A 12,675-nucleotide genomic window follows, 5' to 3' on the forward strand; every position below is an offset into this window, starting at 1 on the left:
ATATAGATATAGAATTTTAAGCTAGTAGGAGTCTATATAAGAGCTTTTCCTTTAATCTAGTTATAAATAGTTCTATAACGTAGAAAAGAATATTCTTAAGATTAATAGGATTTAGCTTCCTAAGCCTAAAAGTCTTTAGAATATTCGGTTTTAGATTTTAAGACTAATAGTAAGCTTATTATAATAAGAATCTAAATCTAAGTTTATACTAGATAAAACTCCTAGGTCTAGGTTTTAAATTGCTAAAAATAGTATAATAAGGCCCTAGGATAGGAAAATTACTAATATCTCTATTTAGGTAGTTTAGGCTAATATTAGTAGATACCTATAATAGTTTAATTATTTTATAAAATTTATAAAATATTAAGTGTCTTTATACTATATTACTAAAATATAGCTCTTCTAAATAAAAAGATATACTAGGAAGAATATAGTAAGAAAAGAATACTCCTTTCTAGATTATGTTACTAATAGTAGCTATCCTCTAGTAAAAGTCTAGAAATAGATTTTTACTTAATAGGACTATAAGATTTAGTCTTTAGATTACTAAAAATAGTATACTAGGGCTTTAGAAAACGCTAAAACTGCTAGACGTCTAACTTAGAGTCTTAGGCCATATAGCTTATAAATTTAGTAGATAGCGACTAGAAATTTTATTAGTTTTTAAGAAAAGGCTAAATTATAGTAACTTTGTCTTATATTACTAAGCAAAAGAACTTAAACGGGCAAAGATTACGTTACTATCGCTATGGCAAGAAGTGCTGCATTGACGCTCTGGTATGTATAGGCCTCCGTACCGTTTCCGGGGTAAGTTTGGATACATCTGCATGCATGTGTCTTCTCTCCGTTCACTCCCACCTCCTACCAAGATCCCGATGCGTCCGAATGCCTCCCTCGCATCGACTCACAAGGCATCACATTTGCCTCAACGACGATATCCCAGTTCGACAACGATTTTACCAGTCATACGCTCCGCTGTAGAGTGCAGACACTGAGATGCTCAACAACAATGCGCCTGCAACTCCACTGCCAACACCCATGCCCTCGTGCAACAACATCTGCACGCTGCCGCATGACTCACCTGCTCACCGCCCACGCCCGCTGTGACTACGAGAGGCGATGATGTTGCCTATTGCCAGCCACCTCTCGAGCCTTGGCTTGCCCAGCGCTCCATAGTATGTCGGCAGGACGCGGGAAAGACAGTGACCATATGGTGAGGTTCGAGGATGGACATGTTGAGCATGTGTCCTCAGCGACTGAGTCGGAAGCGGAGCCGAGCATTGTCCCAGCCTGGTTGAGGAGGAGAACTTCTAGGGCTCCGCGGGTGACAGAGAGAGCTGGGCATGCGAGAGGAAGTGGCTCAGACGAGGAGGGAGAATCTGAAACAGAGAGTGCATCTGAGATTGAAAGTGCGTATGACTCCCAAGATTCATATGACTCTAGGAGACAGAACGGAGGTGACTCTGAAGAAGAGACTGCTGACTCTGACTCTGGAGAGGAGAGTGGATACAGCTCTGAGGACGAGAGTGGATACAGCTCTGAGGACGAGAGTGGATACAGCTCTAGGGATAAGAGCGGAGGTGACTCTGAAGATCGCGAATGCGAGGTCTCTGCGATCCTGGTCTTACGCCCCAACAGCAAAGAAGCTAGGAATGAATACTTAATCAAGCGGAAAGGTTATGGAGACAAGCTTCCTACCTGGGTGCCTGACGCGGCAAAGAGCCACGCTCACACCACACATTCCAAAACTGTCGCAAAGGACGCAGAGAAAGACGAGCAGCATTCTTCCGAGAGCCTGGAGTCTGTAGGCAGCGATGCGGCACATACATCAGATGAGGATAGTGACAGAGCTCATAGAAGTGACGGAATCGGATCGGACCAGGAGGATCGCAAGTCCTTGGAAAACACACCAGCAAGCAGGAATGAACAAAGCTCGTCAACTGGAACAAAAGTGAAGAGCACTGCATCTGTGAACAAAGACACTAAGCTCCATCACTCAAAGAAAGTCACATTCTTGGAAAGCGATTCGCCATCATTATCTCAGCAGCGGGATCCACTAAGAAACCAGCGCATTCCTCCAGAACCGCCAGAGACCAGAAAGAGGAAAGAGCGTCGGCTTCGATATGTCAAATCGCAGGCCCCGACCAAAACCTATACCGTTCGCTTCAAGGCCTCGTCAGATTCTGACCAGTCCCTCTTCAGTGGGGCTTTCGTCCGAGTCCCATCATCAGGGGTCGGTCTGCTCTGCGGTGCTGATGCCGTCTACAATCTTCTCAAGTCCCAGCTTCGGGACATTACCAAAGCAAGTGTCGTCTCTGCCATTCGAGGGCTTGTTGCGGACTATCGAGAATTCCAGATTTCCTCCAAGGAGAAAGGAGACAGCGACCTACAATCACCGGCGAATCGGAACTTCTATTACGACCAGTTGGCAGCAGGACTGGCTCACTTCGGCAATTACGTGCTGGGAGTTGTGGTTATTAGGCACAGGAGGGACGGAGCACACGAGGTATTTCTCGAAGATCAACGTACGGAGAAGAAGGGTAAAGGTGAGGTCAAATGGGTCATCTGGGAGAGGCAGCACTGGGAGGCTTTGGTTCCAGCGGCGAATGCAACGAAGGAGAGGAGGAGTCGGGGGGAAGTTGCCTTTCGGTTGTCGGAGGCCGACTCGTGAAGTCTGCAGTTTTAGTAGCAGCCAAGCGTAGATGTACGCTCAGAGCAATCAGTATAATACCCCCTTAACGAAGTCCGTGGTTAAGTCCGCTAAACCGCTGTATAAGATCTGGGAGATCTGGTTGGTCGACTCCGCTTTGCATAAGTTGGCACAGACGTGTTTTGTATGAGAACTCTACCAGAATCCCAGTTTTGCCGACGAACGCTCCGAGCGGACGAGTTATTACAGGGGACGGTAGCTGGAGGCCGAGACCTGAAGCTGAAGCTGAAGCTGAATGTCAGCGTGGTGACGTCACGTCCAGCAAGACTGGACTAGACCTGTGACATCAAGTCTATCAGGAATGGACCCCTGTCCAGCAGAAACAGACTCAAAATCAGTCCATTCTTGCTGGACACGGGTCCACATTTGCTGGAAAGTGGCTGATCAGCGGGCAGTGGCAACATTGCTGCATTTCTTGTTCCAGTCATCTCTGGTTTGACAACATCATCGCCCAAGATCCAAGTTCAGAAATGAGGTGGGTTCTACAGCAGTTTTTCAATTGTCCGCCCGGCGACGTCGGCGTTGCCGAGCGAAGATAGAGCCCACGAGGGCAAATTGCGCCCGTGCCATGTGCGTCGGGTTGGGCGGCCTTGACAATGCAGGTATCGATCTGACTACTAGTATCTGACTCTACCACGCCTCGAGCCTCTTGTATTCCTACCTCCAAACGACTGATCTGTGACCCAATACGATTGAGAAGGCTACGGTTTTGGAGGCACCCACACGCCACAGCCAAAGAATGGCACGGCAAGCGTCCGCAGCAGACTTGTGAGAATGGCATTGTCTTTCAGCATCTGGGGCACTGTCAAGAAGTCAGTGAGGTCATGTGCAACACACGTATACGACTCGTGTGCACGTGAAAAACCTCTGTGGGTGGGCACTTCGCATGCCGGCGCGCCGGAATCAGAATGAACCAATCAATCAACCTGACAATGGCTATACGACGATACGGCTTCGGAGGCGCTCGGTCATTCACGGCGAAATTGTTCAAATGAAAAGTATAGTTGGAGCTCGCGATTGGGCAGATCCGTCGAATTGGGGCCTTTGGAGATGGCGTAACCGGTCGTCTGGGCGCCAATGGGAGAGCTGCTTTCATATCTGCGAACACCTGCGAACATCCGTTTGTTGGGAAGGTACAGATACGCCTCGCGATTCTAGATTACAATAGGCAGATCCGTCGAATTGGGGCTTCAGAGGAAGCGTAACCAGTCGTCTTCGTGCCAATGGAATGGCTGCTTTTATACCTGCGAACACCTGCGAACATGCATTCCTCGGGAAAGTGGATACCACGATCCTCAAATATCAACGTTGCTTTACAAGGGAGCGACGCGAATGGCCGGACATCTGCGAACCCATCCGCGAAAGGCTAGTCATCTCATTCACCACGACACCCTTCTCTCTAGCTTTCCCTCTTTCCGGCCGGCAGCAGCGAGAGGGGAACATGTTTCGTTTCAGGATCCACCATCCTACCCAAGACCGCTGTCCGCGTATACATTACAGTCACTATTACATGCTCTCATCGCGCGCCATCTTCCTTCCTCCTCCTACCTCAGCCAATCCCTCTTCGACTATTGCTGTTCCCTCTCAACTCTCCTCTACTTCTGCCTCCTCTCAGATGCGCGCCTGAGCTTGAGATGGACTTGGAGGAGAGATTACGAGTGGCCGTGGAATCGTCGATCGGGAGTGTATGTTGTATGCAATGTTGCGTCTTTGCTAATCCGGTGGCATAAGGTATGTTTCTATCGCTGCTTTGCGCTCATGGATTCTGGGCCTCAGTAATGAATGCTAACTCGCTATATTAGCTGCTTTTCTCATCCTTCGTGGCTTCGGTATCTGGAAGATCTCTCTACACATCCATCCTTTGCTCTCTATCCGAGACGATGCTACTCACATCCCAAGTAGCCTTTCCTCCTCGGATTGCGACAGACTACTGGCACAACTTACATTGTTCCGACCAATCCTGTGGCCTAAGGTATGTTTCTATCGCTGCTTTGTGCTCATTGATTCTGGGCCTCAGTAATGAATGCTAACTCGCCATATCAGCTGCTTTTCTCATCCTTCTTGGCTTCGGTATCTGGAAGATCTCTCCACACATCCATTCTTTGCTCTCTATCCGAGACGATGCTTAGTACATGATGCTACTCACATCCCAAGTAGCCATTCCTCCCCGGATTACGACAGACCACTGGCACAACTTACATTGTTCCGACCAAGGAACTGGCCACAAAGAAACCTCTCCTCTATGGCTACTACAGACGAGCTGGCCACATACAGGACGAAAAAAAAAGAATCACGCAAAGCTTATCCATTTGCCCTGTTTCACACTCACGCAATCTCAAATGTCGATACCAGTCTCTCTCTGTCACTCTCTCTGAGTGCGCTCTGCTCTCTGCTACCCTCGGAATAATTTTTCTTCGCTCTTTTCCCGATTTCCCATCCTACTACGAGACCTGATCAACCTCGCTCTAGGCGGGAGCGTCGGGAAATGAGAGAAGAAAAAGGATCATTCCTCGGGAAAAGAGAGTTAGAGCAAAAAAGAGAAAAAAAAAACTGGTTTTCTTCGTCCCACATCTGCGGCATCTTGGCAACAACAAGGCGAAAGTCTACCAAAGTAGTCTTCCTACAATTCAGACAAGCTCCGCCATTTTGCTGTCACATCCCCTACGAAACGAAACCCTTCGAAGTGGTAGACGGCATGCATACTCGTTACGCGGCCTCGGAGAGACCGCAAGCCCCATCACTGCTAAGTGAGAGAGAGTGGCGAATCCTGCAGTGCCAGAGCAGCTTCGATAGAAGCAAACATCTCGAACGCTATACAGGCAAGCACACGAACAAACGTGACCAGGCCTTGCTCTTAAGAATCTTGGCTCGAGCCGTCCGATTACTCCTTCAAAGCTCGTACAGTACTTTTGGTATCTTGCAAAACCAGGTTTCATCCGATTTCACATATCCTTGCAGACAACCATTGCTTCTGCGGCGGATCTCGATCCTCGTTGATCTGCACGAGGCCCGAGCTACATTTCGATGCTTGCGGCTTGATTCAAAACTCTTGAGGACGCTCGAGAAGTTTTTGCCCAGAGCATTCGACCTCTTTCAGTCCTCTTGGCTGGATCAAATCATATTGTTAGCAAGGGTCACTTATGCATAGGTCGTCGATGTGAATAGACAACGTAAAGGAGTGAGTGGCAAGGAGGTCGAAGGAAGAGGACGGGAGGGATTGGCTGTCGAGAATGCGCCAGACAACGGGTTTCCTTTCGCGGTCGCTATCTGCCTTGCAGACAGACAGACTCTGTGGCACCGCTACAACATGCCACAAGTACAGCCTGCTGAGCACGATGTGTCTCCGATAGAGCCACCTGAGGGATGTTGTGGAAGTCGGCTGGATTCGGCGAGGCTGGTGGAAGTGGCGATGCTGCCAGCTTCGGCTGATCCATCGACATTCGAGGATTTGTGGGATGGAAAGAGGAAAGGCAGCGGCAGCGGGAGCGGGAGCGGGAGAGGATCGGTTGTGGCCGCGAGTCAGACCCTCTTCCGCACGGTGAGGCATCAAGGCAGCAAAGGGTCCGCATTCGCATTGAAAACCATATGCTACTGCTATCGGTTGTCGATGACGACTTACGGTGGTACACTGGACTGTTCCGATGGCTTGCGCTGGCCATGTCATTTTACCAAGTACAAGCTCTCCGCAGCAGCGGCCAACGATAATCAGCGGGAGAACGATGCTAAGAAGAAGCGAAGGCTTGGAATACGTGTGTCCAAGCACGACCTGCGACTTGAAGAATTCTTTGGTCTCGCGTAGAAGAACCTACTATGATGATGCTTCGGTTCTGACGGTAGTGATACTCATATCAGTGATTGCGGGTATCAGCGAAGGGGGAAACTTTTTGGGCGAGGCTATCTACTCATCAGTGGCAAAAGACGCGTACCAGCTAATGGAATTGTAAGAATCAACCCCAATGCTTCTAAGACCACTCCATCTCTCCCTTATTGCGTCAGTCTACGTCCTAGGACGAAAACTCAGCTCTCTCTCTACTCAACCAGCCCCTCCTCCAACAAAACACAGCCGACACCCACAGCCCACCATCTCTTCCCCTCTCCCTGCACGTCTTCCCTCGCTTTACCAAAATATATTTCCGCCAACTCCACCCTCTCTCTAAAGAGCAAGCACTCTATCAAAACCTCTAACGTCCGTCGATCGGGCAACAGGACTTCGGATCCGGCCTGGAGGTTCCGGTACAAAGTTTCGATGTATGAAATTGAGAGCTGGGTAATGAGATTCCGATACTTGGGGAGCTGGCGTTCGAGGTATAAGAGGGTTTGCTCGAGGTCTTCGTTGCGGGCTTGGAATTCTTGGGCGAGGGTATGGAGCTTCGCATGTTGGGAGATAGAGTCGAGTTCTTCTTGGAGGGTCTCGGTACGGGTTCGGAATTGTTCGTTTTCGGTCTCGAGGGTTTGGATTTGTGTGTCGTATTCACGCTTGTCGTCGTCGAGCTTCTGAGAAAGAGCACCGATCTCTTGTTGACTGGTGTGGAGACGCTGCTCGAGAGTCGACTTGTCGTTTGCCAGGGTCTGGGATTGAGCTTGGAGATGCTTGACCTGGTTACACATTGCTTCGAGGTCTCGCTTCTGGAGGTCGGAGGAGCCTTGGGCTAAGGCGAGCTTGGTGTTCTCTTGTCGGAGTGTTTCCCGATCTTGGAACATCTGCTGTACGTATTGATCTTTCGTCTTCACCTGCTGACTTGTCCGCTTGGCTTGGTCTTGGAGATCACTGACTTTCTTCTCCAAATCCTGCTTTTCAGCTTCTACCTGTTCCTGCAGCTCCTCAGACTTTCGTGCCTTCGCCTCTACAGCCTGTATCTGACGTTGCATCTGACGTTGCTCTTCAGTCGTCTCCTCCTGCTGCTTCTGCAATCTGCACTCGAGATCCCATATCTTTGCTTTGTCGCCCTCTAGCTTCTGTTCGAGACTTGTCCGCATCTCTTCAGACTCCTTCAACTTCTTCCTCAGCTTACGGTTGTTTGCCGTCTCATCATCAACCCTCCTACGAAGCTGCGCGGCTTCGACTTTGACTCTGTCTTCGTTGTTACTAGCACGAGGACCGGAGCTAGCTGGATCGCCGCTGTCGTTGTCATCGTTGTGATCATCGTCGTGTTCGTACTCTTCGTCGTCGTCATCTTCGTCGTCGTCTTCGTAGCCGAGACCAGTGTCCTTCCAACACAATAAGACTTTCGAGGGAAAAGCAACATCTTTTTCCGACAACTCTCCAATATGATCCGTCAGCATCTTCAAAGCATTGGCACTCCATCCACCAGATTCGTCGAATGCCAAAGGAATCTGATTGGGCATCATGTTGGCCGAAACGCGGCTCTCGACCTAGGTAGATCACACGGAAGATTAGCCTACGAGGAACACGGCATTGCTAAGCAGTCACTTACCAAACCTTTCAACTTGTCCGTCTTCTCCGTTTTCCTACCCGACACCACCACTGGCTCCAGCTTCTGAAGTTCGCTCCATGTTTGCGCGTTCAGAGCTAGACCAGGAGTGAGGCGCTTCTCGCAGTAGAACCTCGCGATGGTAGCGTAGTTGTATTTGTGGTTCTTTCCACCCTTGCCACCCATGGTAGTGACTTGTTATCAGTAGTTCTTTTCTGGTAGAGCATAGAAAGATGGAAAAAGCTCGTGTCTGACTGACCACACGAAACTTGTACACAAAGGCGAACGCACACCGCTTCCCAAAGTCCGGAGACCCGCATATTTCAGATGCAGATTTCCTTCCGTGACGTGTCTCAGGAGATCTATCGAAATTTTCGAAATCCAAGTTCTCGACCGCTTCCGCCCACAGCATCAGACAGACGGACAGCCCTCAGTCAAAGAGTCCATAAGTTATGGACTTGAATGACTCCATGAATGTGCAGCGTTCGTCCGACATTTCAAAAGACAACATCATGAACACCCGTCTCCGACAGCGGCGTAGGGAAAAGGCTGCAAACGAAGCATCAGCGTGCGTGGACAGCAAACCCCCTTCGTCGTACTGCGAGGAGAAGAAGAACACCAAACCGCCTCCTCCCAACAAGCTTGCCCTTGCGACAAAGAATAACGATTCCGTCAAGATATCAGCGTCAGCAACAACAACAACCTCCTCCTCTGCACAAGCACCAGAAACAGCAAAGAAATCGAAATCCAAACTCACCCATCACCTCCGCAAGTGGTGGCCAGCAATCGTCCTCGTCATCATCATCATCATCATCATCATCATCATCATCATCATCATCATCATCATCATCCCCGCATACCTATGGATCAACAGCCCAACAACCCCCGAGTTCTCCGAAGAAGAAGAAATCTCATGCAAAAACTCCCCACCCCAAATCGTCACAGGCATCTGCACGGATTTCCATGAAGACGAAGAGGAGAAGACGGAGAAGGAGAAGACGAAGATGTACGAGGAGCTGATTTGTCGGCGGACATTGGTTTGTGTGGTGCAGAAGCGGCAGCAGGCGGGGGCCGCGATTACGACTGGTTGGCGGCAGGTTGGGAGGGAAGAGCTTGTACAGGGACATGGGTAGAAGTGACGGGTTGATTTTCGGGAAATTCATCCGGGATGCTGGGGCCTTGTGGAGAGAGATACAAGTTTGGTTGTGATAAAGTCGCCGTTGATACATGTCGGGGAAGAACGGCTATATGCTGCTCCTGGATTTGGATGGAATGACTAGTGCAGGGCCGAATCGAGCTGGTCATTAAGGCTAGTGCAGGATAGATCTTTTGTAGTAGTGGGCAATGAATACGGCAATGAGTTCCAGCATCCTCCTCCTCAAACAGGTACGTCGGAGTACAATAACGTGTGCATCTGGAACCGGCAATAATGTGCCGGCCGATGCTGCGCTGCTGGAGGACAATATGTATACTGCCGGTTGAGGATGTACACTGTACCTCTGGGCGATGACCCTGCATGGTAAGGTTTCTCTGCATCGACATTCGTGGCGTGATCATCTCAGACCGATCGTGCATTGGATTCCGCTGCCATGCTGCATGAGCACGTAGCGGCCTCGTGATTTGTATTGTTGAAGACGGTAAAGGACCATGTGTAGTTCAGGAGCTTGCAACACCTCCCTCTCAATAGCATGTGGTGCCACACCAACCCCTTCCCCAGCGCGACCGTGTACTGGGTTTCTCGGGTTACGTGAGAATGCCAAGACTCTCGCGCAGAGCCTCACACCGCCTACCACTAAATATCGTATTGTCGCTATTTTAATAGTATAGAGCCCTCTAAGGTGTTGTTTGTCCATCTCTTAATACTATAGCAATAGTAATACGTAGGAAGTCGCAAGGCAAGGCGCCGCCGGCGCGTCGTAATAGCTATAGTACTAAAATGCCGCTAAAAACTAAGGTAAAGGTAAAGCACCTATTCGAAGGCGGGTTTAGTATCTAGGACATTAATAAGATATCCGAAGTCGCGGTTTCGACGTTATATCGGTAGCGTATTAATTATAACCTATTTAGCGAGTATTATTGCCTAATTCGAGGCAAACCGGGTCCGCAATTAGCGATAACGGCGGAGATGCGAGAGGTAAGCAAACTAATAGAAAGTTAGTGTTTTTGCTAAGTTGTATAGTAGTTAGAAGACTACTTAACCGACCGACCCGAGGCATACCTAGAAGAAATAGCTCTCGAGCTATACGATAACTTTAGTATAATAGTGTCGCCGAAGACTATCTACCGTACTCTTACAAAGGTAATGAAATAGAGCCGTAAAACCTCGCGCAAGATAGCCTTAGAGCGTAATACGAAGAATAGGGCAGTTTAGAGCGAGAAGTGTAAAGAATAGCCTATCGAGAAGCTAGTGTTTATAGATAAGACTGCCTTAAATAAGAAGACTATATACCGTAAATATAGATAGTCTCTAAAGGGTATAGATTGCTACGACTTCTAGTATACGCAGCGGTAGAAGAGAATGTTAGTCTTACTAGCCTTAACGATAAATAGATACCTACCTTGCACTCTATATATCGAAGGCGCCGTAGATTAAGTTACATTCGACGACTAGCTCGAGAATTAGGTTTTGCCTCTTCTTAAAGGTCTTGAGATAATCTTTATTATAGACAACTGCTTAATCTACTATAGCGATAACGTAGAAGCTATTATTACTTTAGCTAGCTACAGACTCGAGTATTTGCCGCTATACTTACTAGATTTGAATCCGATAGAACAGACCTTTAACGTGCTTAAGATATAGATAAAGAAGAATAAGGACCGATAGAAGGAATACGCTAACTTTACTAACTTCCTCACACAGGCGCTAGATTATATTGCTAGCATAGACGTGCGTAAGCTCTTCGAATATAGCGGTTATAACGTTAATAGAGCTAAGCTAGATAATATACTACTCGGCTTCGACGAGTTGCTTATATAGCACTATACTACGTCTATAATACAATACTAAAATTAGCGAGCTCCTTAAGAATATACATCTGAAGCTCCGTATCAATTTTAATAATATAATATTGTAATATAGTAGTATAAGAACACGAAGGAGGCTATAAGAGGTAAGGCGGATAGTCCCGCTTTATATATATTAAGATTTTAGTAGAGAACTAAAGGCAACGACGACGATTACAATACTTCTAGCGGAGATAGAATTAAGCCGTCAAAGCACCAATTTGCTAGTAAACTCCTATATAATCTTACTAAATCAAAGCAGCCGTTTCTCCGTTACAAATATCGTAATTGTCTTGTAAGCTAACTATTCCTCTTAGCTAACTTCTGCTTCTAAAAGCGCTTTAGGCTATCTCGTATAGAGCTGTAGTCGCCTTTAAAGAAGCCTAGCTCCTTCTATATCTTTATCGACAGTCTATATATTTAATTATAGTTATATCGTTCCTTTATAAAGTAATCTTCTATCTTCCTTAGCTGCTTATTGTCTTCCGCTTCTAGCTATTCCGGTTGCTTTGCCGCCTACTCGAAGAACTAGCGTAGAAGGCTTCGTAGCGGCGTACTAAGTATTATAGCAACTCGAGTTAGAATAGGTAACTCTTACTAAGACTAAGAAGCTAAAGTAGTAGAAGTTGAACCTATAGAAGTTGAACCTAGCTCTTAATTAGCAAAGCTAGTAGCAAGCGTCTACGCTGTCTCGAAGAGCTTTAAGTAATTAACCGGTGCTGAAGGAGGTAGACTACGATAAGGAGTATATAGATTTAGAGGTTGTGGTAAAGCAGGCTCCTTCTTCTTGTCTCGCCTATTCTTAGTAAACAACTTCATCTAGTCGATTGCCTTCTAAGGAGGGTTCTTTGGTGTAATACCTTCCTTACTAGCAATATAGGCTTCGCTCTATAGCTTAAATAAGTAGTTAGATAGCTATAAATAATGCCTCTAGGTCTCCGGTAAGTAAGGCGGTTAATAGTACTACTTATTAATATTAGGACAGCCTACTATAAGGCATATATTATTAGCTTTAATCTTAGCTGTCTAGTCGCTACTAGTTAAGCGCTTCTTAGCAATAAAAGCGTTACTCTCGATAAGTTGCTAGTCGTTTAGCTTTAACTTTAACTGCTTTAGCGGAGTAATAGGAGGCGAGTCCTTTATAGTAGTAAAGAACTCTATATCTATACGGACAGTCCCCTAGTTCTTTGTATCCTTAGCGTACTCGAAGGCGGCCTTAAGGCCCTTCTCGTAGGTGTCGGCCGAGTTAAAATTCTCTCTAAACTTAGTCTTCTTCGTCGTTGTCTTAGTAGTAATAATAACAAAGCGATTACCTATAAACAGCCCCTTCTTCTAAGCTTTATCGATAGCCTAGCGATAAGCATTATCGCTATAGCGAGTAGACTAGCTAGTGCGATCCTCGTTAAACGAGGAGGTAAGAGTCTTGCCTATAAAGAGGCGCTAGGTTTGCTTATATTAGAAGACGTTATGCTCGTCGCTAGACTTAGTTTCTATATCGTCTTTATCTATCTAAATACTATTAATCTTACG

At 47.2% G+C, this 12,675-nt stretch overlaps 5 protein-coding genes across 5 annotated transcripts; 4 read left to right on the top strand and 1 right to left on the bottom strand.

The window, feature by feature from the left end:
* Positions 1–1,343: 1,343 nt before the first annotated feature.
* On the top strand, positions 1,344–1,664 carry MYCFIDRAFT_191561 (uncharacterized protein; the record flags this gene model as incomplete). The annotated part of the gene is made up of 2 exons (XM_007934187.1): positions 1,344–1,409; positions 1,497–1,664. The coding sequence occupies 2 exons, from the start codon at positions 1,344–1,346 to the stop codon at positions 1,662–1,664; spliced, it is 234 nt and encodes a 77-aa protein (XP_007932378.1).
* A 4,353-nt stretch (positions 1,665–6,017) lies between these two features.
* Positions 6,018–6,509, top strand: MYCFIDRAFT_200827 (uncharacterized protein; the record flags this gene model as incomplete). Its single annotated transcript, XM_007934188.1, has 1 exon — positions 6,018–6,509. One exon carries the CDS (start codon positions 6,018–6,020, stop codon positions 6,507–6,509), a length of 492 nt encoding a protein of 163 aa, XP_007932379.1.
* Positions 6,510–6,578: 69 nt separating this feature from the next.
* Positions 6,579–8,328, bottom strand: MYCFIDRAFT_217103 (uncharacterized protein; the record flags this gene model as incomplete). Its single annotated transcript, XM_007934189.1, has 2 exons — positions 6,579–8,083; positions 8,146–8,328. 2 exons carry the CDS (start codon positions 8,326–8,328, stop codon positions 6,740–6,742), a joined length of 1,527 nt encoding a protein of 508 aa, XP_007932380.1. The 3' UTR covers positions 6,579–6,739.
* Positions 8,329–8,594: 266 nt separating this feature from the next.
* MYCFIDRAFT_180390 (uncharacterized protein) lies at positions 8,595–9,938 on the top strand (the record flags this gene model as incomplete). Its single annotated transcript, XM_007934190.1, has 10 exons — positions 8,595–9,165; positions 9,198–9,277; positions 9,330–9,347; positions 9,382–9,442; positions 9,478–9,550; positions 9,601–9,628; positions 9,667–9,711; positions 9,744–9,757; positions 9,786–9,889; positions 9,916–9,938. The coding sequence occupies 10 exons, from the start codon at positions 8,595–8,597 to the stop codon at positions 9,936–9,938; spliced, it is 1,017 nt and encodes a 338-aa protein (XP_007932381.1).
* A 140-nt stretch (positions 9,939–10,078) lies between these two features.
* MYCFIDRAFT_84733 (uncharacterized protein) lies at positions 10,079–12,189 on the top strand (the record flags this gene model as incomplete). Its single annotated transcript, XM_007934191.1, has 8 exons — positions 10,079–10,096; positions 10,210–10,276; positions 10,407–10,441; positions 10,603–10,662; positions 11,003–11,033; positions 11,231–11,252; positions 11,408–11,440; positions 12,126–12,189. The coding sequence occupies 8 exons, from the start codon at positions 10,079–10,081 to the stop codon at positions 12,187–12,189; spliced, it is 330 nt and encodes a 109-aa protein (XP_007932382.1).
* Positions 12,190–12,675: the final 486 nt, after the last annotated feature.

Source organism: Pseudocercospora fijiensis (assembly GCF_000340215.1).
Source record: "Pseudocercospora fijiensis CIRAD86 unplaced genomic scaffold MYCFIscaffold_17, whole genome shotgun sequence".
Classification (NCBI taxonomy): Eukaryota; Fungi; Ascomycota; class Dothideomycetes; order Mycosphaerellales; family Mycosphaerellaceae; genus Pseudocercospora; species Pseudocercospora fijiensis.